This window comes from Carcharodon carcharias, chromosome 7, assembly GCF_017639515.1.
Source record: "Carcharodon carcharias isolate sCarCar2 chromosome 7, sCarCar2.pri, whole genome shotgun sequence".
NCBI lineage: Eukaryota > Metazoa > Chordata > Chondrichthyes > Lamniformes > Lamnidae > Carcharodon > Carcharodon carcharias.
The window spans coordinates 7590876-7617477 of NC_054473.1; the positions used below are offsets into that span (position 1 = coordinate 7590876).

At 45.0% G+C, this 26602-nt stretch overlaps 1 protein-coding gene across 1 annotated transcript in view; it reads right to left on the reverse strand.

The window, feature by feature from the left end:
• The window catches only part of LOC121279736, a 139546-nt gene extending 115961 nt beyond the window's left edge, over nt 1–23585 (reverse strand). The window contains exons 1-9 of the mRNA XM_041190994.1: nt 23448–23585; nt 18314–18456; nt 16924–17129; nt 14238–14321; nt 13742–13851; nt 12938–13060; nt 10903–10976; nt 7273–7490; nt 2100–2265 (exon numbers count right to left, since the gene is read on the reverse strand). Of these exons, the coding sequence (XP_041046928.1) occupies nt 2100–2265; nt 7273–7490; nt 10903–10976; nt 12938–13060; nt 13742–13851; nt 14238–14321; nt 16924–17129; nt 18314–18333 (1001 nt within the window). The 5' untranslated portion in view covers nt 18334–18456; nt 23448–23585. The remainder of the gene's footprint in view (nt 1–2099; nt 2266–7272; nt 7491–10902; nt 10977–12937; nt 13061–13741; nt 13852–14237; nt 14322–16923; nt 17130–18313; nt 18457–23447) is intronic.
• Between the last annotated feature and the right edge of the window lie 3017 nt (nt 23586–26602).

Genomic DNA, 26602 nt, shown 5'->3' on the forward strand with positions numbered 1-26602 from the left:
TATTAATCTGGACTTTTTATGACTCTCTACTTAGGCCTGATGTGCTCCAGTAGTTTAAAAATTCTCTTCTCCAGGATGCCCAATTATCCATTAGGTTTGGCCCTGGGAGGAGTCTAAGCTGATCTGATAAGTTGGATTTATGGTCCATGGTTAAATTTTAAAGTGTAGGCTCAGCTTTTAAGAAATTCAAGAGGGTGCTGCTGTTCATTTGAAGACAAAGAGTTTTCTGGTGCTTGCCAGTTTTGGCGGGCTCCTGCTGGAATGGCACTCACACTCAGCCTTGAAAAAGTCTTAAGCAATGGCTGCTTGGATCAACTCGCTACAGACTTCTCCGTTTCAGTATTATGTTTAGGTTCGTGTGAGCATTAAATCCTAGCCTGGCCTTTAAAGCTGATCCTTTAGCGGCGAGTCTTCCGAGTTTTCTTTTTCTTCTTTTCAGAGCGAGCTCAGCCACCACGTGTTCAGGCGCCAACTCAGGAACCCGTTTTATCTGACGGGGTTTTTAAACAGCAATTTCTGACCCATTAACTATTTTAAAGTTTCTCAGGACTCGCTATATCCTGAAATTTTAAAGCTGACTCAGCACTCTGGGAATTGAAGCTGGACTTCCAAAAGATCCTGTGGAGTTTTCTGCACAATTTGCAGTGAGGAACTTTAAATTCCTGCCTTCAGTTTCCAAGCCTTTCTTTCGAGCTTTTCCCTGACAATTTTCTTCCACGTGTCTATTTCTTGAGCTTTTCGTCAGGTCAGAATGTTTCAAGGTTTTCTTTAGTCTTGCAGGATTTTAGTCTCTACATGTTTTGCGAAATTTTGGGTTTTGCCACATGTTGCCACCATGTCATAGGGTGTTGGATTATGTATGACGGGTCTTAATGAAGTCTTTGCAGTCTTAAATAGGTTAACTGTACATATTTATTAACTACCAGAACTATGTACATATATACAATAAAGGAATCAAGCTGGGAGCTGTCTCCGTGCTGGCTTGTGCACACAACTCTGTCCAGCACTAGACCGACCCCCTAGCTGCTGTTCATGTGTTCTCTTACATCAATGTGTGGGTGGTACTGTGCTCAGTCCCAAGTTAATCCTATATGTGCCAGACCCTTAAACTACACTGTCCTCTGACTCTAACTCACTGACCCCATTGCGCGTCCTTTAATACCTTCAGTACAGCTTTGAGGCTGGAATATAAAGCTTTCACTCCGTGCTGTTCAGGGTGACTGTGTGCGGGATAAACATTATCTCTGGCCAGAAAAAGCTCTGAAGAAGGGTCATACGGACTCGAAACATTAACTCTCTCCACGGATGCTGTCAGACCTGCTGAGTTTTTCCAGCATTTTCTGTTTTTATTATCTCTGGCAATATCCAATAACACTTTAGTGAGGCCAATAATACAGTCTCTTGGCAAAATAAGCCTGGTTGCTTTTCAATATTATTTGAAGCGGATATCAAATTTTAGAAGCTTGATTGAGATAATGTTTACCTCTTAAAACAGGGATTTTTTTTTCTGAGATAGACAGGAATAAAGACTTGCACTTCCAAGGTGCATTCATAATCTCAGGACATCTTAAAGCGTTTTACAGCCAGTAAAGTACTTCTGAAGCATAGTCACTGTGGTAATGTAGCAAATGCAGCAGCCATCTCGTGCACAGCAAGCTCCCACAAACAACAATGAGATAATGAGCAGGTCACCTGTTTTAGTGATGTTGTTGAGGGATAAATATTGGCCAGGACACTGGAGAAAACCCCTGCTCTTCTTTGAGATGGTGTCACGGGCTTTTTTTAACATCGGTCTGGGAGGGCAGACAGAGCTTCAGCTCAATGTCTTGTAAAAAAGACCAGGAAGCACTCCCTCGGTACTGCACTGAGCCAGAGGGAGATGTTGGCTGAAACAGGTTAGTTGATTGTACATCTCATTTCTGTTTCTGGGATCTTCCTGTGTGTAAAGCAGCTGCCCCATTTCCCTACATTACAATAATGGCTATATTTCAAATGTACTTCACTGGTTCTGCTGTGCTTTGGGATATCCTGAGGGGCTGAAAAGCTCTGTAATGGAACTTTCCTTTCTTTCAGTTTGTCCTTAGAGAGTTGGTCTTTACCTCAGGAGTTGGCTGAAGGTGTCCAGCGACCAGAACCTAACAGAACCATCCTTCGAGCTGGAGATAAAGATGGAACTGGTTTCAGGGTGGAGGAGAAGGTTTGTAACTGCCCGAGTGTGTCCAGTAAACTTGTGGGTGAAGATCCCCTTGTTGCTCCATGCCTTGACTGTGAGAACGTCAGAATGTTGAGGGGATGAAACAGCAACATCTTGCATTTATATAGCGCCTTTAACATAGTAAAACATCCTAAGGCACTTCGCGAGAGCGTTACCAAACAGAATTTGACACAACGCCACGTGTACAGAGACATGTTTTTGTCTATTCTTTCATGGGATGTGGGAGTCACTGGCAAGGCCAACATGCGTTGCCCATAAAATGAGTGGCTTCCTCAGCCACTTCAGAGGGAAGTTAAGAGTCAACCACATTGCTGTGGGTCTAGAGTCACATGTAGGCCCAGACCAGGTAAGGACGGCAGATTTCCTTCCCTAAAGGACATTAGTGAACCAGAACCATCTAGTTTCAATTCCAGATTTTTTAAAAAGTTAATTGTATTTAAATTCCACCAACTGCTATGATGGGATTTAAACCCAAGCTCCCTGGAGCGCTAGCCTGGGCCTCTGGGTTACTAATCCAGCAACATTACCACTATGTCACCGTCTCCCCACAAAGTTTGCTTAAACAGTTAGCTCTTAAGAACCGTCGTAAAGGAGGAGGGCAAGGCAAAGAGGGATAGGGAGGAGATTCTAGAGTTCAGGACACGAGGCTGAAGGTCTGACCACCAATGGTGCAGCAGCCAAGTGAGGCTGTTAATTTTGGCACAAACTAGGGTTCCACATATCTGGGAATGTCCGGGAGATCCAGGGAATGAAGATTAAACTTCACAGCACTACTGCAAGCAAAATGCCAGGTGGAGAAATGTCATATGGAGCATTAAACAAAACTGTGAGGCTTTTCATTTTTTTTCAAAGTTTTCATTTGGTAATTTAAAAAATATTGGGGAAAAAATGTTTGTTTGACTATAACAAGAATGCTGAGGAGTAGTTAACAGATTCTGGTGGTTATTTTAGTAATCCAGAGAAGATTAGTTTGAGAATTTGTATCCAGTCTTTAAATACCTGGAAGTCAAAAGCGGCTTTCGATAAAAGTGACATGAGTCTATCAGAATGTCATAAAAACCCAAATGGTTCACTAATGCTCTTCAAGGAAGGAAATCCTTACCCAGGTTGGTCCTATATGTGACTCCAGGCCCACACCCAAAATGGTTGACTCTTAGTTGCCCCCTGAAGTGACTGGACGAGACACTCAGTTGTTCAAGAAGGTTTTCTTTATTTGCTCATGGGATGTGGACGTTGCTGGCTAGGCCAGCATTTATTGCCCATCCCTAATTCAACATCTTCTCAGGGCAACAAGAGAGGTGGACAATAAATGCCCACCTCCCAAAAATTAAAAAAAAATAAGGTGAGGGAGTTTCATTGCTTTGAGATCCTGAGAAATAATTCTTCCACCGTCAAAAATTCTCCAGGAATGGAGAATTCTGAGTATCACAGGGCATCAGATATTCAATATAAGATCAGGAGCAGTGATGACTCATGATCCAATCAAATGGTGGGGTAGGCTCGAAGGGCCAAAGGGCCTACTCTTGTTCCTAAATCCTATGCTTCTAAGTTCTTAACACCATTCGTATTCCTGTTTCATTGAGATAAAGGCCAACAGCTTTCTCTGTTCCACAGCAGGAAGAGGATATAAGTGTACTATAAATGGTTAACCGAAGGGATATGCTAATATTTGACATAGATGATGATGTGTCTTAAGAGAGAGAGGTTGGAACCATGCCTAGGAGCTTGCATTAGCCTATGTGCCTACTCTGTAGCCTGTTTAGATGTAATACTATTAAACAAATGTTAAGCAGATACCAGAATATGTCTACAATCTGTCTAAGGACTAAATCCCATGCCTAGAGGCTAAGACAGAAGGACCCAATATCAGACATGGTGGCAGCCATGGAGACATAGATGTAAGAAACACATCGGTGTTATCAAAGAAACCACAGAGTGAAGAAACCTTTGAAAACAGCTCAAGAAATTTTGGCAGAAGGAAGAGGATCACTGGAGAGAGGTAACGAGAGAGGTAACGATGACCGTACCTGATGGTGAGCAGTCCCTGCTCTTGCCCTGCCTGTTTGACTGCCTCAAGGGCCCACAGAAAGGCCAGCAATGGGAGTTATGGAAGTAACATTTTCTCCGGTACCGAGCAACATCAGGTCTTTAGGAGAAAGAGCCAAAGCTTCAAGTCAGTTCCTTTCTCTATGCAGTAGGTCCAGTAGCTGATGACCCTCCTAAGGCAGGCTGTGCAGAAGTCCACTGCGGACTTTGACTCCATTATTAAAGCCTTCAACACCTATTTTAGCCCAAAGCAAAATTTAGCAATTGAATGCTTTACCCAGCGCCCACAACAACCTAGGGAAACAAATGAATTATTCCTAACTGACCTATGTCACCTAGCTAGCTCTTACAGATACAGGTGCTGAAGGACAAGTTAATCTGTGATCGCTTGGTCGTGGGTGTTTGGGATGAAAAACTCTCTGACTTTCTGAAGATCAAAGATGACCTTGCGTTGGATCAAGAGGGTCCAGGATGTGAGGCAGGCCGGGCTTAGAGCATTTAATCAGGCTATAATTTGTGGCAACTGAGGCTTCATATGACTCCGTAGATCGGGTAGGCCCAAGGGCAACGGCCCCACCCATATGAAAGCCCGCCAAACAAATTGGAAGGGCAGGAAACGCCACGCCAGCCGTCGTTTTGAGATACTTGTGTTGCAGCGCGAAAACCCAGCATAGACGCCCAGACTGCCCAGCAGGAGGCGCAAAATGCTTCCAATGTGGCAAAACTGGACATTTCAAACAGTTCTGCAAATCTGATAATTTTAATCAGAGTCACAGACCAGCGAGTATTTACGAAACACATTCCTTACAAGAAGTGGAAAGTTCCAGAAAGTGATGACCTTATGGAGTTCCTAGAGGAAGTAGGCAGTCTTAATCCAGACTGCTGGTCCGTTACAGTCCACGTTTAAGGCTTCGATGCTACTTTTAAAATTGATACTGGAGCAGCTGTTAACACATCAGCAGATAACATCGACTGGCTTCAGCTGATGACCCTTTATCCATCAGACATCAAGTTACAGGGTCCAGATGGCACTGACCTTCCAATAAAAGGCAGGATTATTGCCCATCTTAGTTACAACGGGCAACAGATCATATTTCTCTCTCTGTCCTTTCCAATCGATGTACATCCTTATTGCGTGCTGATGTTGACATGCTTCTAGGAATCTTAGAAAAAAATAGACGGTGCTCAAGGTTTGAACGGCTCACTGTCTTTCATACAACAGTCTCCAGCCTTTCATTTAGAAGCAATGGAACTTCAGCTTTCAGAAGCTGAGGAAGTTTATACACTCAGCAGCAAGTCCCTTTCTTTCACAGAGATGCCATCCACTATACCCCAGGGCAGACATGGAAATTATGAATCTCTCAGCCATTCACAAGGTTAGGCCACAGCTGGAGGTTTACAGTAGGCACTGAAGCAGACGGTGACCATCTCTGTGAAGACCTGCCGGGCCGGAATTGGCTCTTCCTAGAGAGTGATGAGGAAGAACTCCTCACAGTTTTGAGCAATGTCCTGGAGATTGAGGCCCAAGAGGGTGATACATCTTTCCTGTTGATGGATGCACCTTATGAAGTCTCTGCTGTCCTTTTAGAAAAATCAGCTGTGCTTTTAGTGGTGGAGAGGCATTCCTACCTTAGTTCCACTAAACCTACCAATGTATTGTCTACTTTATCTCCTGGTTGTCCACGAAGAGTCTTCTGGAAAGGATGCTTTGCCTGAGTCCAGGTCAGACTCCACAGAGCATCACACTGCCAGAGAGTTGGTACCTTCTCAGGGTGAAAGTCAATTGACACCCATACCTCAATCCTAGCTAAAAGTCTTCTCTTCAGAGCTGGAGGTCAGCGCAGATGCTACAACAGAATCTTTCGTACTTCTGAAGCTGCAGAATCCTCTACAGCGATCTTGTCCCAGGGTTGATTGTCTACAGGAAACTCCTCTCATTACAGAAGACGAGGCTGTCCTGTCTCCATGTCCTCAGCAGTTCTTCCTATTGCCCAGAGTGAAGCAACCTCACACCGAGAGAGGTGTGGCTCTCTTACCATGGCCTACAGAAAGTAAACAGCCCTCCCAGAAAATCATTGGGAAATCATCGCTTCTTCTTTTCCTGACAATCTAACAGAAAGTTGATTGTTCTTTCCTGAGTTCATTGAAATCTCGGATCTTCAATGCCTTTTCAGTCTTTAATGCAGCCATCGATGATGCAGCTGTGATAGTCTTCCCTGAAGTTGAAGATCACTCCTCTTCTGAAGCTTCTTCCCAGAGTCCTTTGAAGGAGCAACAAGTTCCTCTGAGTGTCCTGAGCTCATCTCTTCTGGTCCCAGAGGGTCCAAAGATCGATTCTCTTCAGTATTCTCTTTTAGATCAGACTTTTGTCGAAAGTCTTCATTGTTCTTGTAATTCAGTCATCTTGCAACCTACACTCTGTTTTCCAGCAATACTGATAAAGTGTTGTCCTATTCTGTAGATGATGATGTCCTACCAGATGTAGAAGAAAGTCCTCATGTCTGCAAGACGTCTTCCGTATGGGCCGAGAATATTGAGGGAGATTGAATCCCCAGCACTGGGACTTAGGGAGGGGGAGAGTAAGAGTTGGATTTGGCTAAAATCTGTAGTTGTTAAAAAAGGGAGTTACAGGAATTTAATGTAAATAGTTAATGACATAGTTTCATGTTGTTGTTAAAAAGTAGGAAAATATACTTGGGGGAGGAGTAGTATAAAGTTTTATTTGATGGTATTTGCGAATATATGGCATAGATAATGACACTTCTCCATTGACTTCACCATTGACACTTCTCAGTCATGTGTTAGACTCTTGAGAGAGAGATTGGAATCATGCCTAGGAGTTATGTGCCTACTCTGTAACCTGCTTAGATCTAATACTAATAAACAAACGTTAAGCAGATACCAGAATAAGTCTACAATCTGTCTAAGAGCTAAATCCCATGCCTAGAGTCCAAGACAGAAGGACCCAATCACAGAACAATAAATCGGAATGGGAAAAGGTTGAGTCTTACTTTCGCAGTCTGTGGAGCAGGTCAGTATTATTTTGGAGTAGGACGAGTAGATACAGGCTGTGGGTGAACACTTGTGGGGGTATGGGATCTCCAGAAGTAGCTTCCCCTCTGTGTCGTAACAGAACAGGGCCTGGACGGAGCAACAGAAAACCTGCTGAGTGGCATCATCCAACTCCACCTTGGTCACCCAATTTCCTCCCATATGAGGGTAGTCAGCCCTGGACAAATGTAAAGGACACAATGTGAAGAGTGGGCCCTCAGTCAAACAGCAACAACTTACATTCAAACAGTGCTTCCAAAACAGTAAACTGCTCCATAGGATTGTAAATCAAAGCAAAGAATTTAACACTTGAGTGTCATGAAGAGATACTAATGTCTATAATATTATTGAAAATTATTTTTAAATGGAATTGTAGTGGGGTCTGTGTCTATGTGTTTGACTGTGTGTGTCTTAATTGGATTAAAGCCAGCATGGGTGCTTTGGTGTATAGTAGTTTTATGATGTTAATTAGATAAACGTAAGGGGGATAGAAGGTAAAGTGTAAATTTGCACTTGCTGAATAAAGCATTCAAGAGTGGGAGTAAAATCTGGCACCTAGCTGGGAGACACCAAGCAATGTGTTTATATTACCGGATAAAATTAGTGGGATGAAAATGTTATTGTTAGAAAAGCCAAGGATACCATGGAAAATTTACATTCAAAGGAAAAGCTAGATATAAACAGAAGGGAGGTTGTGTGTGTAAGTCAAAGGCATTTAAGATCTAACCAGCCTGTACGCCTCCAACCGTGTCTGCAAAGGAACCAAATTGCAAGGAACCTCATTTTAAATTTGTAAGGTCAAATGTGCTTTGCCTGGTGTCTGTTTGGGTTAGTGTTGCCTTGGTGGAGATTTACCTGGGAGTGATTAATTTGGGGATTTGTTTAAAAGTTATTATGGTAGTAATTTGTAGACATGTGTTTAATTTGCTGTTAAATTAATAAAAAATTTAATCTAGTTGTATATAAAAAAACCCTCTTGAGCCTTGGTGGTCTTATTCCTGAATTCAGAGCTGCATCTCAAACATACCAACTGAAAATATAGGTTATGCCAATTGTTCAAATTTCCCTCTAGGATTTAAACAACTCAGCCTTTACCAGCTGCTGTGTCGTAACACCGAGTCACGTAAGATATTAGGACAGGTGATCAAAAGCTTGGTCAGAAAAGATAGGTTTTAAGGAGCATCTTAGGGAAGTGGACAAGGTACAAAACTGTGGACATGAAGCCATCTGGACTGGACAGTGGCCACATTGGCTAACAACTGGATTGTCCAGTATAAAACCAGATGAATAAACAGCCTAATTTGAAAATTGATTCGCTATCTCTGAAACCTCTTCCCACTCTCTGAGATCTCTGCACGCTCTGGGGATGGGGATGGGGAGGGGGTGGTGGGGTGCAGAGATGTCAGAGAGCGGGAAGAGGTTTTAGAGATAGCAAATCAATGTTCAAATTAGGCTGTTTATTCATCTGGTTTTATACTGGACAGTCCAGTTGTTAGCCAATGTGGCCACTGTCTAGTCCAGGTGGCTTCATGTCCACTGTTTTGTACCTTGTCCACTTCCCCGAGCGAAGCACTGGCCTGGGTCTGTGTTCATTCCTCGCCCCATCTGCAGTAACCTCAAAGCAACTGAAAACAGAGGTTGATTTTCATATACACACTGCAATCTCTCACACACACACACTCACACACACACACAGACACACTCACACACTCACACACACACACACACACACACACTCACTCAGACACACACACACACTCACTTACTCACACTCACACACAAACAAACACACACACACACATACACACACTCACTCACACACACACACGAACACACACACACACACTCACACACACACACACACACAAACACTCACACACACACATACACACACTCACAAACACTCACACACACACATACACACACACACACACACAAACACTGTCACACATACACACACACTCACACATACACACACACATTCACTCACACACACACACTCACACACACGCACACACACACACACACGCACACTCACACTCACACACTCACTCACACACACACATACACTCACACACTCACACACACACATACACACACACACTCACACACACACACACACACACATACACTCACACTCACACTCACACACTCACACAAACACTCACACACACACACACACACTCACACACTCACACACACACACACACACACACATACACTCACACACTCACACACTCTCACACACACACACACACTCACACACATACACTCACACACTCACACACACACACACACACACACTCACACACACTCACACACTCACACTCACACACACACACTCACACATACACTCACACACTCAATCACTCACTCACACTCACACACTCACACAAACACAAACACACACCAGTTTCATCCTTCTCTCAAACCCCTGCTAAATCTTCTGTGTTCCAGATGATGACCTTTGCTGAGTTATAGTACAGGATCTCCCGGTCCCGCCACAAGTCAATGGACTTCTGGCTGGGGCACAGCCTCACCCACGACAGGGCCAGAAACCCCCAGCCGTAGTCTCCGCAGACCCCAGTCACTACAAAGCCTGAGCAGGGAGTGGAAATGGTCTTCAGCCTCTGCTGGGCAGACAGTTAGGCTGCAGCCCGGCCCGATCCAGTAGAGTTCTCACCCGGCAAGGTGCCTACGAGGAGGAAGGAGATCACTGGGGGCCAGTTGGGAGCAGGAGGCCTGGCTCAGGGCACTGAGGCCCAGCGCAAGCTGCCTTTGCACAAGGCCGGGATTGGATTGCCAATCCTGCAGGATTGCTCTGGAATCTCTGGGAATCTTCAGGACACCTGCTGTGAGCAAAAAAGAAAACCCTGGGATGCAAACCATAGGGATGCTGGGGGGATGAACATGTCAAGCAACCGACAGCAGGAGCGCATAGGAACAGCAGGAGGCCATTCAGCCCCTCGAGCCGGTTCTGCTGCCATTCAATCTGAAGCCCAGCTCCACCCACCCACCTTGGCTGCCTATCCTTTTATACTCTTGCCTAGCAAAAATCCGTTGATCTCAGATTTAAAATTATTAATTGAGCTTTTTGTGGGTGAGAGTTCCACACTCCTACCTCACTTTCTGTGAGGAGGGGTTTCCCAACTTCTCTCCTGAACGGCCTGGATCTGATTTTAAGGTCGTGCCTCCTTACTAGCCTCCCCCGCCAATCAAAGAAGCTTCTCCCTATCGATCCTGTTAACCCTCGGTATTCCCAGGGAATACAAGCCTGGTTTACCTAATCCCTCCTCATAATCTAACCCTTGGAGCCCAGCTAACGTTCAGGCGAATGAGCGTGGGGTTGGAGCAGGTAAGAGGCAGGAGGTCAGATGATGAAACCTCCAGGAATATGTCCAATCAGAGTAGGTGACCCCCTAGGCCAAGGATCAAACCCCCTCTGGGCCTGGATGTTGCTGATCTACATCAAATGATGCACCGCTTACCAATCTAACAGCATTATTACTGCAACATTCAGGACGTTAAAAACATGTATTTATTGTTCTATATTTATGATGCGATATTTTCTATTAAAGCGCTCGCAATACCTCAGGAAAAGTTCATAGCTGGGCATGGCTACCACCTTACTGCTGCTCCTATGGTTCATTCTGTACTTCCAAAACTGTGAAGAAACAAATTAAGCTTTTTAAAAGGGCACTGTCCTCATTCGAGGGTCTCCATAAACTCCACACCACAGCCTTTCCCCATCTTGCTTGCCCCCACCCATCAGCCCCCAAATGTGCAGTGTGTAACCCTGGGTGGTATGGACTCCTAGAGACCAGGGAGGCCAAAGGTGCAATGGTGATGGGGTGTAGGGGAGGGTAGTGTAGGGGAGAAGAGGCTGGAACTACAGTCCTGGTCTGTGGATTCCTCATTCTGATCAGTAACCCCCCCCACTGTGTATATTTTTTCATTCTTTCATGGGATGTAGGTGTCACTGGCAAGGCCAGCGTTTCTTCCTAATGGCCCTCGAACTGAGTGTCTTGCCGGGCCATCTCAGAGGGGCAGTTAAGAGTCAACCACGTGGCTGTGGGTCTGGAGTCACATGTAGGCCCAGACCAGGTAAGGACGGCAGATTTCCTTCCCTAAAGGGCATTCGTGAACCAGATGGGTTTTTACGACAATCAGTGATAGCTTCATGGTCACCGTTACTGAGGCTGGCTTTCAACTCCAGATTTTTATTAATCAAATTTAAGTTCACCCCGCTACCGTGATGGGAACTGAACCCTTGTCTCAGAGCATTGGCCTGATTCTCTGAAGTACTGGTCCAGCAACATTACCACGACGCCACCATCTCCCCCGATGTAGGGCAGCGTGGGGGGCATAGGAGGAGGTCTTTCTGCCCTTCGAGTCTGTTCATCGTTCAGATAGTTCACAGCAGGTCTATATCTTAAAGCCATCCCACCCTCCTTCATTCTGTAATCTTTAATCCCCTTGCCCAACTTACATCTATCAATCTCAGTTTTGAAATTTTCAATTGTCCCTAGCATCCACGGTTTTTTGGGGGAGAGAATTCCAGATTTCCACTCCCCTTTGCATGAAGACGTGTTTCCTGAATCACCCCTGACAGGCCTGGCTCGAACTTTATTTTCCCCTTTGTTTTGAACTCTTCCCTTTGTTTTGAACTCTTCCCCTCCCCCAGCCCAGAAGAAATAGTTTCTCTCTACCTGTCCAGTCAAATAAGTTAAACATCTTAAATACCTTGATTAGTCCATCCATTAATCTTCTAAACTCAAGTCAATATAAGCAACATGTCCACATAATTTAACCCCTTTAGCCCTGGTACGATTTAGCATCAGATTTCCATAGAACAATAGAACACGACAGCACAGAAAACAGGCCATTCGGCCCTTCTAGTCTGTGCCGAAATATTATTCCGCTAGTCCCATTGACCTGCACCTAGTCCATAACCCTCCAGACCTCTCCCATTCAATTAAAGTCAAGGGATAAAGTACAAAATGTGTGTCAGCTGTGACTCAGAAATTCGCCTCTCAGTCACAATGTTCCAGGTTCAAGTCCCGCAACAGGACTTGAGTATAAGATCAAGGCTGAGGGAGTGCTGCGTTGCTGATGGTGCCATCTTTTGAATAAGACCTTAAACCGAGGCTTGGCTGCCTGCTTGAGTGGATAGGCTGCTTCGAAGAGTTCTCCCCAGGCGTCCGGGGGCCAATATTGATCCCTCAATCATCATCACACAAAAAAAAACAAATTATCTGGTCATTGTCACATTGCTGTTTGTGGGAGCTTGCTGTGCGCAAATTGGCTGCCGGGTTTCCCACATTACACTTCAAAAATACTTCATCGCCCGTGAAGCACCTTGAGATGTCCGGAGCTCGTGTGAAGTGCTATGTAAATGCAAGTTCTTTCCTTTTTGGAGTGGAGGTGTGGATCGGCCATGTTCTAACTGAGTGGTAGAATAGACTCAAAGGGCTGAATGGCCGCCATCTGTTACAATGGAGCCACAGTACTTTCCTAGAGTAAGGTAATCCATCTTAGAAGTGAGAGTTTCCCTGGTCCAGCGGCTGAGAGGTCCAAAGCTGGAGCTGCAAACACAGGGGACAGGAGGGACTGAGATTCCATTACCTTGACTCCTCCGACCCCTCCAGTGATGAGCTCGTCGGTCTTTGGATTGAAAGCTATCGACTTCACCAGCTTCAGATCCAAATTGAGAACTGTAAACGTTTCACAAAAATCCTTGTTGTACACCTGGAGGCAAATGGAAGAATTCATCAACCCCTCAACCTGTCCCTCAAGCCCCCCACACACCCTCCCTCGGGCTACCACCTCTGGATGGACATATTACTGCAACTTTCATTACATGACCCCCCGAATCCTCCATGCCCTGTACCACCCCCCCGCGCCCCCAGTCAAACGGCCTTTTCTTATAAAAATGTTGAAGATGGGGGAAAGTGTTGAAAGAAAATGGAACAAACACTTTTTATTGCCTCATATGATTTTTCTCCTGAGATTTTACTCATAACAATGCCCAGTCCCCAGCTTCCACTTTCCATCAGGTTATATCCACATCCGTCATCGCAGTATTCAACCGTTTCTTAAATAAAACTCCCTCTCCCCAAACTTCAACTCATCCAAAACTCTGCTGGCTGTGCCCTTACTCGCACCATGTCCCGTTCGCCCTATCCTCCCTGATGTTACACTGGCTCCCAGTCCGGCCGTGCCTCAATTTTAAAATTCTCATCCTTCTTTTCCAATCCCTCCGTCGTTCGCCCCTCCCTATCCCTGTAACATCCCCCAGCCCCGAGATCTCTGCACTCCTCCAATTCTGGCCTCTTGAGCATCCCCAATTTCAATCGCTCCACCATTGGCGGCCGGGCCTTCAGCTGCCTGGGCCCCAAGCTCTGGAATTCCCTTGAAGATCTGTCATACTTTCAGAGAGCAGTCCTTTCCAAGGGCAAAGTAAGTGTTGAACTTGCTGCAGTAGATAATTTGCTTTAAAATGCCATAATGATGTTTGGGAAACTCCAGCTCCCTTTTACCTGCAGATAAACAAGAGGAAATTTGCCACAGTTTCGTTTGAGCAGGTTTGCCAGTTCAGTCCCCCCACCACACACACACACACACACACACACACACACACACACACACACACACACACACACACACACACACACACACACACACACACACACACACACACACACACACACACACACACACACACACACACACCACAGGATGTCCCATAGTGATGTGGGGTCTTGTACATTCACCTAAGATGACAGACAGACAGCACCTCCTGTGTCACATCTCGTCCAAAATAAGGCACTTCCAACAGTGCAGCACCCCCTCATTCCTCCCCCTCAGCAATCCGTTGAAACCTTGAACTTTGCACAGTTAAAAGTTACCCAGGGATAAGGCTTACCTCCACCATTGGGATCCAAAGACCAGCTCACACAGCCCAGGCTGTCCAGAAGGATCAGTTTATGTATCTTAGAGTTGTAAGTAACTGGAAAGCAGAAAAGGAAATGAGGACTTTGCATTAGTTTAATCTAGTCTACACCTCTTAAAAACATCTGCATTTAAAAAAGAATTGTGACAACGTAGAAGGGGCCATTCGGCCCATCATGTCTGCACTGGCTCTCTGAATGAGCAGTTCACTTAGTGCCATTCTCTCACCTTTGCCCATAACCCTGCACTTTTTCTATCTATTCATATAACCGTCTTATTCCCTTTTGAATGTTTCGATTGAACCTGCCTCCACCACACTCCCAGGCACTGTGTGAAAAAGGTTTTCCTCATGTCATTTTTATTTCTTTTGCCAATGACTTTCAATCTGTGCCCTCTCATTCTCGATCCTTTCAGCAGTGGGAACCGTTTCTTTCTATCGACTCTGCCCAGAGCCCTCATGATTTCGAACAAATCTCCTCTCAATCTTCTTTTCTCTAGGGAAAACAGTCCCACATTCTCCAATCTATCATCATAACTGAAGTTCCTCATCCCTAGAACCATTCTCTAGTGTGGGAGAAGTGGGATCCGGTTTGTGGGGCACTGGAATCAGTACTGGGGTAAGTGGGGGCTGTACCGTTGGGACAGTTTACACCTGAACTATGCTGGGCGATTGTCCTCGCAATTCGCATAACTAGGGAAGTAGAGAGGGCTTTAAAATAAACAAGAGGGGTGAAGGATCAAGCTTGGGTACCGGGACAATTCAAGATGTAGAGTCAAAACAGGAGAGCAAAATAGTAATGTAAGAAATGAGGGTCAGAGAATGGCAGGAAGGGACAGAGAGAAAAAATCCAAGAATACATCAACAGTCAAGGCTAGATGTTACAAAGATAACAAAAAGACAAAACTGAAGGCTCTCTATCTGAATGCATGGAGAATTACTAACAACGTAAATGAATTGATGGCCCACATTGAAGTAAATAAGTATGATCTGATAATAATTATGGAGACGTGGCTGCAGGACGACAAAGATTGGGTCCTTAATATTGAAGGGTACATAACATTCAAGAAGAATAGGAAGCTTGGTAAAGGTGGAGGGGTAGCACTGTTAATCAAAGAGGGCATTGGCACAATAGTTAGAGATGACCATGGTTCAGGATATCAGGATGTAGAATCGGTTTGGGTGGAGATGAGGAATAGTAGAGAAAAAAGTCATTAGTGGGAGTGGTCTACAGGCCCCCTAACAGTAGCCACAGTGTAGGACAAAGTATTCAAGAGAAAATATTGTCTGCTTGTGATAAAGGGATGGCAATAATCATGGGTGATTTTAATCTGCACATAAACTGGAAAATCAGATTAGCAGTAGTAGCCAGGATGAGGAATTCTTAGAATGCTTTTGAGATAGTTTCTTAGAGCAGCATGTTCTGGAACCAACCAGAGAGCAGGTTATATTTTACCAGCTTATATTTCAACTCTTTCTTGGACTCGAACCCAAGTTCTGTCGAAGTGTCATGAGGACTCGAAACGTCAACTCTTTTCTTCTCTGCCGATGCTGCCAGACCTGCTGAGTTTTTCCAGGTAATTCTGTTTTTGTTTTTTTTTTATATTTTACTTACTCTTTTCCTTTTCGAGTACCTTTAGAAACTCTGCTATCCATTTTTACATTTCTAGGTAACTTATTCTCATACTCTTATTTCTTTCTCCCGATTAACCTTTGAGTCATTCTCTGTTGTTCTTTATTTTCTGTTCAATCATCATGTAGCACGACAGGATTAATTAATAACCTCAGAGTAAAAGTACCTCTAGGTAGCAGCACCACATATGATTGAATTTTACATCCAGTTTGCAAGGGAGAAGAGTGGGTCTACACTAGTATCTTAAACTTAAATAAGGGCAACTATGTGGGGATGAAAGTTGAGCTAGCTGAGGTGAACTGGGATACTAGGCTAGAGGATAGATCAATAGAGAAGCAGTGGCAGACATTTAAGGGGATATTTCAGAGTATTCAGGATAAGTACATTCCTACTATAAAGGAAAATCCTAAGGGGAGGACCCAACATCCGTGGTTTACTAAAGAAGTTAAGGAAAGCATCAAACTTAAAGAAAAAGCATACAGCTCGGCAAAGATGAATGGCAGGACAGATGATTGGACAGAAAATAAAGAACAACAGAGAATGACTCAAAGCTACCTAGAAATGTAAAAACGGATAGCAAGACTTTCTAAAAGTACTTAAAAAGGAAAAGAGTAAGTAAGGTGAGTGTTGGTCCTCTAGAGAATGTCAGTGGAGAGTTAATAGTAGATAAAAAGAAATGGGGGAAGAGATGAACAAATATTTTGCTTCTGTGTTCACCAGAGAGGATACAAAAAACATTCCAGTAATAGCTGCAAATCAGGATATGAACAGCACGGGGTTAGATACAGAGTAAAGCTCCGTCTACACCATCCCCATCAAACACTCCCAGGGCTGGTACAGCACGGGGTTAGATACAGAGTAAAGCTCCCTCTACACTGTCCCCATCAAACACTCCCAGGACAGGTACAGCACGGGGTTAGATATAGAGTAAAGCTCCCCCTACACTGAGCAATGTTCCTATCCTTTCAGCTGCCAGATGAGTGAACAATGTTGTTTCCTGAAGCAGATGATTCTGTTCCGCCATCTCACCTCCCAAGATTTCTATCCGGATTCTGGGGAAGGCAATGTTCAACATCAAAACAGGGTTGAAATTCAGGACTTGGATATTGTTTCGAAGCCGTGATGGAACAGGAGAGGTTCTTTCCAGCTCATCCTCATCACAGAACCCTTTTAGCCTCACTTCAGAACCCATAGATTTTGTTCTGACGTCTGATACGCCACGTCGATTCTGCAGCCTTCATTAAGGTAAAAGAAAAAAGACATAAGAAATATCTTCAGCTATTTTTTTCCGATGTTCTTTATGGGGTTGTCAAAATAGGACCTGTTTCCAGTTTGGGGATCCATTGTCCCCATCAAACACTCCCAGGACAGGTACAGCACGGGGTTAGATACAGAGTAAAGCCCCCTCTACACTGTCCCCATCAAACACTCCCAGGACAGGTACAGCACAGGATTAGATACAGAGTAAAGATCCCTCTACACTGTCCCCATCAAACACTCCCAGGACAGGTGCAGCATGGGGTTAGATACAGAGTAAAGCTCCCTCTACACTGTAAAGAGTTAATAGTTATGTTAGTTAGACAATGTAAGCATGACATAAGGGCCAGATGACCCAAGAGACTCCTAGAGAACCCAACACAGATGTCTGTGTCCAGAAGACAATGTACTTACCATGAGGCCCTGGATGTAAATAATGTAAATAATCAGTTTTAAGAAAAACTAAATACTGACTATCTCCAAGTCACTCTTAGAGTAAGAGAAGCCTCATCGAGCCAGAAGGTAATACAAGTAAAGGACAACAAACCAACCATACACCACCCCATCAAACAATGCAAGGGGAGGCACAGTACAGATTACATACATCAGTGCAGTAAAGCTCCAGTTACACAATAATGTAGCTCAGTCACAACCTTAGAGATGTGCCCATTTCGATTACCCACACCAGTTACCTGGTGGCCAGTCTGAGTGTCTAATGTTGAATTGGGGCTAATTTTGGGATTGAGGCCTGCCCAGTGTTGGCACCTGTGTAATGTTTTTACCTCAAGGTGGAATCAGACACCCACAGCCAAGGGCAAAGGGCAGCCTGCCAACTACTGGAGAGAAACTGCTCCTGTATTCAACTGGTAACATTCTCCCTCTGACGCTCCCCCCACCAGGATGTCCACTAATACCTCTCAGCGGCAAGGGGGCTGTAATTGGCGACTTGGAGCAGTACTGAAACTTTGAATTCAACCACTCCGCCTCTGATGCCTTTCACAATCTTAGGATGCCCCTGAGCATACTTCACTTGAAGTATTTTGAGGTTATGTAGGAAACCCGGTAGCCAAGTTTACATTACTGCTTACCAAGTTACACAGCACCATTTCTTAAATGTCCCCGAGCATAAATCGTACACAATGAATTTTGTATTTCCACTCACCTATGTCTGGCTGCAGGCATGTTTCAAACGGGAGATTAGTTGCCCACCCACAGACAGAGGCTGGCTCAGGCAGGCACACACACAACGGTGCCAAGGGAATTGCTGGTGCTGCTCCCTTCCCTGGTTCGGACTGGCTGTTCCTGCTGTGCAGTAAGTACACGTTTAGGGTGAGAGGCTACCCCTCCTCCTTTACACTTCCACCACACTCTGGCTGACACCACTCGGTGCAAGTCTGCAGATTTGGTCACTGCCACGACACCAGCGAGATTTGGCATTGGGAATCAGGAGTTATGGGGATTTGGCATTGGGAATCAGGAGTTATGGGGATAGGGTGGGAAAACGGAATTGGTGTAGGAGCTTATCCATGGTTTTATTGGGTGGTGGTGCAGGCACAAGGTGGGGGGGGGGTCACATGGTCTCTTCTTGCTCCTATTGCCTTTATCCAAAGCTGTCACCTGGTTGGGCCCTTGCAGTCTGGCACCTCCAAGCTAAAGGGAAATCAGTTCTCTTGCCCCGTTATAGGGTAGATTCACTGACCTCGCACTCTCACAGGACGTTGAGCTTTAAGGGCAGAGTTAGGACAGTTAAAACGTTGCTCCGATTTGCTGACCTTTGAAGGAAGATGCCTACGGGGGCCACGGAATTCACTAACATTGTCGCCCTTAGTCACTCTGGCTTGGGGGCTCAGGGAGAGCTGTCGCCTCACTGCTGAACAGTAAATCAAAGCGACACCTGTCACATACTCAGGAAGTCCCAAAGCACTTCACAACAATGAGCTGTGGTCACTGTTGTGCACAGCAAGGTCCCATAAAGACAGCTGAGATGATTACGAGATAACCTATTTTGTAGTGAGGTTGGTTGAGGGACAAGTATTAGAGCCTTGAGATCTTTTACATTCTGAGAAGGTCGACGTGACTCCACCAAAAATTCCGTTCCTGAGCCAACACCGCCCCCCCCCCACTCCCAACCACCCCCCCTCCTCCCTGGTTATATATCTAAATGGTGAGAGATTGCAGAGCTCTGAGATGCAGAGGGATCTGGGTGTCCTAGTGCATGAATCACCAAAGGCTAGTATGCAGGTACAGCAAGTAATTAGGAAAGCTAATAGAATGTTATTGTTTATTGTGAGGGGAATTGAATATAAAAATAGGGAGGTTATGCTTCAGTTATACAGAGCACTAGTGCGACCACATCTGGAGTACTGTGTACAGTTTTGGTCTCCTTATTTAAGGATATAAATGCGTTAGCAGTTCAGAGAAGGTTTACTAGGCTAATACCAGGAACGGCTGGGTTTTCTTATGAGGAAAGGTCGGTCAGGTTAGGCTTGTTCCCAGGTTAGGCTTGGAATTCAGAAGAGTGAGAGGCGACTTGATTGAAACATTTAAGATCCTGAGAGGTCTTGACAGGGTGGATGTGGAGAGAATGTTTCCTTTTGTGGGAGAATCTAGAACTGGGGGGGTCACTGTTTAAAAATAAAGGGTCACCCAGTTAAGACAGAGATGAGGAGAAATGTTTTCTCTGAGAGGGTCGTGAGTCTTTGGAACTCTCTTTCTCAAAAGGCAGTGAAAGCAGAGTCATTGAATACTTTTAAGGCCGAGCTGGATAGATTCTTGATTAACAAGGGGGTGAAAGGTTATCAGGGGTAGGTGGGAGGTTACAGTCAGATCAGCCATGATCTTATTGAGTGGTGGAGCAGACTCGAGGGGCCGAGTGACCTACTCCTGCTCCTACTTCATATGTTTGTGTTCCATCCTTCTCCATTGCCATTGAGTCAGATTGAAACAGACTGTTCACGAACTCCAGAGGCCTATTTGACCCTGAGCTGTGCTTCTGGCCCATTACACTTCTCTCCATTACACCGCCTGTCACTGCTCCTCCCTCAGCACATCTACCACTGAAACCCTCATTCATGGCTTTGTCACTTCCAAACTTGACTATTCCAAAGTTGTCCAGGCCGGCCCCCGGACCCCAACCCCCACCTCCCTCGCGTCCCCCCCCACCGCCCTGCTGTCCCCCGGTCCCCTGTCTCCCGTGGCCCCCCCGCCCCACCTTGGCCCCCCATCTCCCCCGCCCTCCCCCTCCCCCCCCATCTCCTTTGCCCCTCTGACCTCCCCCCGCCCTCAGTTATACAGAGCACTAGTGCGACCACATCTGGAGTACTGTGTACAGTATTGGTCTCCTTATTTAAGGATATAAATGCGTTAGCAGTTCAGAGAAGGTTTACTAGGCTAATACCAGGAACAGCTGGGCTTTCTTATGAGGAAAGGTCGGGCAGGTTAGGCTTGTTCCCAGGTTAGGCTTGGAGTTTAGAAGAGTGAGAGGCGACTTGATTGAAACCTTTAAGACCCTGAGGGGTCTTGACAGGGTGGATGTGGAGAAGGTGTTTCCTCTTGTGGGAGAATCTAGAATCTAGCTGTATACAGGCTATCTGTACTTAAAACTGATAGGGCCCCAGAATGGAATGGGATGCATCCAAGGGTACAGAGGAAAAAGTGAATGGAAATTGCAGAGGCACTAGCCATAATTTTTCATTAGGCTTAGGAGTGGTGCCAGAGGACTGGAGAATTGCAAAGGTTACACCCTTATTCAAAAGTGGGGGTAAAGCAACAACAAGCCAGTCAGTTTAACTTCAGTGGTGGGGAAAATTCTAAGACAGTAATTTGGGACAAAATTAAGTTGCATGGACAAATGCAGCTTAATTAAGAAAGGCCATTGTGGATTGCTTAAGGGAAAATCTAACTTGCTGGAGTTTTTTTTTATTCGTTCATGGGATATGTGTGTCGCTGGCTAGGCCAGCATTTATTGCCCATCCCTAATTGCCCTTGTACAGAGGGCAGTTAAGAGTCAACCACATTGCTGTGGATCTGGAGTCACATGTAGGCCAGACCAGTTGAGGACAGCAGATTTCCTTCGCTAAAGGACATTAGCGAACCAGATAGGTTTTTACAACAATGTCGCCATGGTCATCATCAGACTTTTTAACTCCAGATTTTTATTGAATTCAAACTCCACCATCTGCTGTGGTGGGATTCAAACCTAAGTTCCCAGAGCATTACCCTGGGTGTCTGGATTACCAGTCCAGTGACAATACCACTATGTCACCACCTCCTCCTAAAGAGGTAACAGAGAGGGTTGATGAGGGTAATGCTGTTGACGTGGTGTACATGGACTTCCAAAAGGCATTTGATACAGTGCCACACAAAGACTTGTGAGAAAAGTCATAGCTCAAGGAATAAAAGGGACAATAGAAACATGGATACAAAATTGGCCGAGTGACAGGAAACAGTAAGAAGTGATTAATGGATGTTTCTCAGGCTGCAGGGAGGTTTGTCATAGAATTTCCCAGGGGTCAGTGTTGGGACCCTTGCTTTATCCTGATATATGTTAATGACGTGGACCTTGGTGTACAGGGCACAATATCAAGATTTGCTGATAATCTGAAATTCAGAAGCATTGCAAACTGTGAGGACATAGACAAGTTGGTGGAATGGACAGACAGGCGACAGATGAGGTTCAGTGTGGAACAATGTGAAGTGGTTCATTTTGATAGGAAGAATGTGGAGAGACAATATAAAATAAAGGGTACAATTCTAAAGGGGGTGCAGGAGCAGAGGGACCTGGGTATATGTGCATAAGCCATTGAAGGTGACAGGACAGGTTGAGAAAGCGGTTAATAAAGCACACAGTATCCCAGGCTTTATTAATAGGGACGTAGAGTATAAGAGCAAGGAGGTTATGTTGAACTTGTATAAGACACTGGTTCGGCCTCAGTTGGAGTATTGTGTCCAGTTCTGGGCACCATACTTTAGGAAGGATGTGAAGGCAGTAAAGCGACTGCACAAAATATTCATGAGAATGGTTCCAGGGATGAGGAACTTCAGCTATGAAGATAGATTGGAGAAGTTAGGACTATTTTTCTCAGAGAAGAGAAGGCTGAGTGGAGATCTGATAGAGATATTCAAAATCATGAGGGGTCTGGACAGAGTAGATAGGGAGAAAATGTTCTCACTCATGAAAGGATTGAGAATGAGAGGGCACAGATTTAAAGTGATTGGCAAAAGAAGCAAAAGCAATACGAGGAAAGACTTTTTCATGCAGCGGGTGGTTAGGGTCTAGAAGGCACTGCCTGTGAGTGTGATGGTTCAATCGAGGCATTCAAAAGGGAATTAGACTGTTACTGGAAAAGAAAAAGTGATGTGCAGGGTTAAGGGGAGAAGGTGGGAAAATGGAACGAAGTGAAATGCTCATCTGGAGAGATGGTGCACACCCTTCTGCACTATAATAATTCTGTGAATCCCAGTTTCACCAAATCTATCCACATGACCAAATTCCCTCATACCTGGAACCATTGTTGTAAACCTTCCCTGCACCTTACAATGTAGCTATTCATAACTGTACCAGGGATCCGTTTGGGAGACAATGATTGAAGATCTATTGGTCCACACAGGAGGCTTCCCCTCGACTTGACCTTTCCCTTTCAGAGTGACCATTGACAATGCAGTTGGCCTGCATCATCAAGATTGTCACAATGGTGGTGGAGTTCGGGTTAGCTTGGGAACAGGAACTCTCCACCACCACAACATGTAGTTTCAGAAGCTCCACAGCAGACCGTAGCCCTGCAAAAAGGCATCAGCAGAGGTCATCCTGCACCACCATCAAGGGACAGCTTCATTCAGGGCACTCATGACAGACTTTGTCTTGCCAGAATTGGCTCAAAAGATGAGCTCACCAAAGTTCTGAGGCGGTGTTGCCATCATCTCTCACTGATGTAAGGATGCCAATCAACCTAGGGATTTGGGTCAGTGGTTAGGATTGGGGGTTGGAGTCAGGATTTGCTTTGGGATTAGACTGTCAGATTTAGACATAGTTTAGGAGTAGGCATTAGAGTTAGGTTGGCAGTGGTTAAGGTCTGGAGTCAGTGGCTAGGGTTGGGGTTAGGGTATCAAGTTGAGGATTAAGGTTTAAGGTTCACATTGGAGTTTGTATTTGGGGTTTCTAGTTAGCAGTTGAAGTTAGGGGTCAGTAGTTAGGGTTAAAGGTAGAGGTTTGCATTCCGGATGAAATTAGGGGGTAGGATAGCTGCTGGAGCTGGAAAGCGCCGCTGGCAGTCACCAGTCTCGTTCTCTCTCTTTACCTTTTGATGGTGCCCTAACGAGGATTTCCCTAGTCCTGGGATGAAGCTTCTTCAACAGCCTCGCTGGGGCTTTAAGTTTCTTCGAAAGTGTTAAAGAGAAAAATACAGATGGATTCAGCAAACGGCCTGCAACAGTCTACAACCGATGTCCCAGCGCTCCCTGAACCGCCAGCGAGCAGATCCCAAAGCAGCTTTGCTTCCCTTTATACAGACCTGGGGGCTGGGCTCTGTCGCCGATTTCTCCCCGTAAACAGAAGCTTTCAAAATCCATTCGAACCAAAACATTGCAGCCCCTTAAAGGGGCAGCCAACCCCTGTGTGCGCGAGAATTATCTCCTGCCGACACTTAATGCAGCCAGCATCCCAATGTGAAAGCTGCCTGCATTGGGTTTAAGAGGACACTGTGACCAGCTTCCTGGGGAAGGGAGGGGAAGGGAGGGGAGGCAACTTCACTCTCGATTTTCTTTTAATAGTTATAGGCATCACCCTGACTGACACCGCTGGGTGTGCAACCCTCTCTCCTGTCCAGTCTGAAGATCGTCAATGCAAATTGCATCCAGGGAGACCCGAGCCCATAATCCAGGCGGTGGGGGGAACTAGACTCGAGATGACACATCAGTTAATTTACAGCCCAGCTCCAAACTAAACCAGAGAGCCTGTCAGCGCCACATACCACGTGGAAAGCACTCAAGCTATTGCCTAATACAGACACTCATTACTTTACAAAACAATTGGTAAATATAACGGCTTATGCATTGGCTTTATCCCTGTGCTTAACGGTGGTGCTATTAGTACAGACATACGAATTGGGAGCAGGAGTGGGCTATTCGACCCCATTCAATAAGATCTGATCTGCTTGTGGAACTCAATGCCACTTTCCTGCCTACCCCAATAACCTTAGATTTTTGACAAACAAGGGAATCAATCTACCTCTGCCTTACAATTATTCAATGACCCTGCCTCTACCACTCTCTGAGGAAGAGAGTTCCTCAAACTCACTACCCTCAGAAAAAGATTATCTTCATCTCCGTCTTAAATGGGAGACCCCGTATTTTTAAGCTGTGTCCCCTAGTCTCTCTCTCATAAGGGGAAAAATCACTTCAGCATCCACCCTGTCAAGCCCCTTGAGGATATTACATGTTTCACTAAGATCACCTCTCATTTTTCTAAACAACAATGGATGCAGGCCCAACATGTCTAACCTTTCCCCCTAACCTCACCATCCCAGGTATCAGTCGAGTGAACCATCTCTGAACTGCTTCCAATGCATTTATATCCTTTCCTGAATAAGGGGGCCAAAATGTACACAGTTCTCCAAATATGGTCTCACCAACGCCCTGTAAAATTGTAGTAAAACTTCACTATTTTTATACTCCATTTCCCTTGCAATAAAAAAAATTCCATTTGCCTTCATAACCACTTGCTGTACATGCATACTAACTTTTTGGGGTTCATGTACCAGGACACCAAGATCCCCCTATACCACCGAGTTCTGCAATCTTTCTCCATTTAAATAATTTGCTGCTTCTCTATTCTTCCTGCCAAAGTGAACAAGTTCACATTTTCACACATTATACTCCACCTGCCAAATTTTTGCCCACTCACTTAACCTGTCTATATCCCTTTGCAGACCCCTTATGTCCTCTTCACAACTTACTGGCCTACCTACCTTTGTGTCATTAACAAATGTAGCAACTATACATTCGATCCCTTCATACAAGCCATTGATATAAATTGTAGATCGTTGAGGCACCAGCACTGATCCCTGTGACACTCCACTCGTTATGGGTCTTCCAACCCAGAAATGACCCATTTGTTCCTAAGGTTTCCTGTTAGCTAACCAAACCTCTATCCATACTAATGTTACCCCCTACACCACGGTACTTGGTGGCATCTTGTCAAACGCCTTCTGGAAATCTAAGTGTATTGAATCACATGGCACATGAGGCCAAGGGGGTAATATATTAGAACGGACGGGAGATTTGGTGAATGGATAGGAAACAGAGTAGGGATAAACAGGGCATTTTCAAGTTGGCAGGCTGAGGTCAGTGGAGTGCAGCTACAATCTGTATGAATGACTTAGACGAGAGATAGAAAGAAACGTATCCAAGTTTGGAATGCAGGAATGCAAGCAGTGAGGAGGACACATAAAAGGCTGCAGAGTAGTTAAGTGACTGGGCAATAGTTGGAGTATAATGCAGGCAAGTGTGAAGTTATTCAGCTTGGTCGTAAGGATAGAAAAAGCCGAATATTTTTTAAAAGTCATGTAACTTGTAAACATTAATGTACAGAAGGACTTGGGTGTACTTACAAGGAACACAAAGTTAGCGTACAGGTACAGCAAGCATTAGGAAGACTTTTCTCCTTTATTTATTCATGAGATGTGGGCTTCACTGGCTGGGCCAGCGTTTATTGCCCATCCCTAATTGTCCTTGAGAAGGTGGTGGTGAGCTGCCTTCTTGAACTGCTGCAGTCCATGTGGTGTAGGTACACCCACAGTGCTGTTAGGGAGGGAGTTCCAGGATTTTGACCCAGCGACAGTGAAGGAACGGCCGATATATTTCCAAGTCAGGATGGTGAGTGGCTTGGAGGGGAAATTGCAGGTGGTGGTGTTGTCAGGAAAATATAATAATTTTCATCATGTTATTCAAACTTATTGTAGAGTAATAGAGGGGTCTGTGTCTATGGGTCTGTAGTTGTGTGTGTGTGCGGATTTTAATTGAATTAGAGACAACTGGTCTGAAGGCTTTGGAATAAAAAGAGAAGCTAGGCTTGAAATGCTAAATAGGTAAACATGGGTGAAGTTTTAGAATGTAAGGTGTATAGGGAACATTTGCATAAACCAGAGTAGCTTGAATTTTAAAAAAAGGTAAGGTGGTGGTGAAATGTTTCACCTAGTCAGTGTCAGGAAAATATAATAATGCTATTGGAATTTATTGTAAAATTGTAGTATCTGTATCTATATGTGTGTGTGTGTGTGTGTGTGTGTGTGTGTGTGACTTAATTGGATTAAAGGCAGCTGATCTGAAGGCTTTGATGTATTAGAAGAGAATTGAGGCTTGAAATGATAAGTCGTTAAACATAGAGGTAAATGGAACATTTGCATTTTAAGTAAACCAGGCTAGATTGTTTTCAAAGAGGGAGTGAAATGTGTCA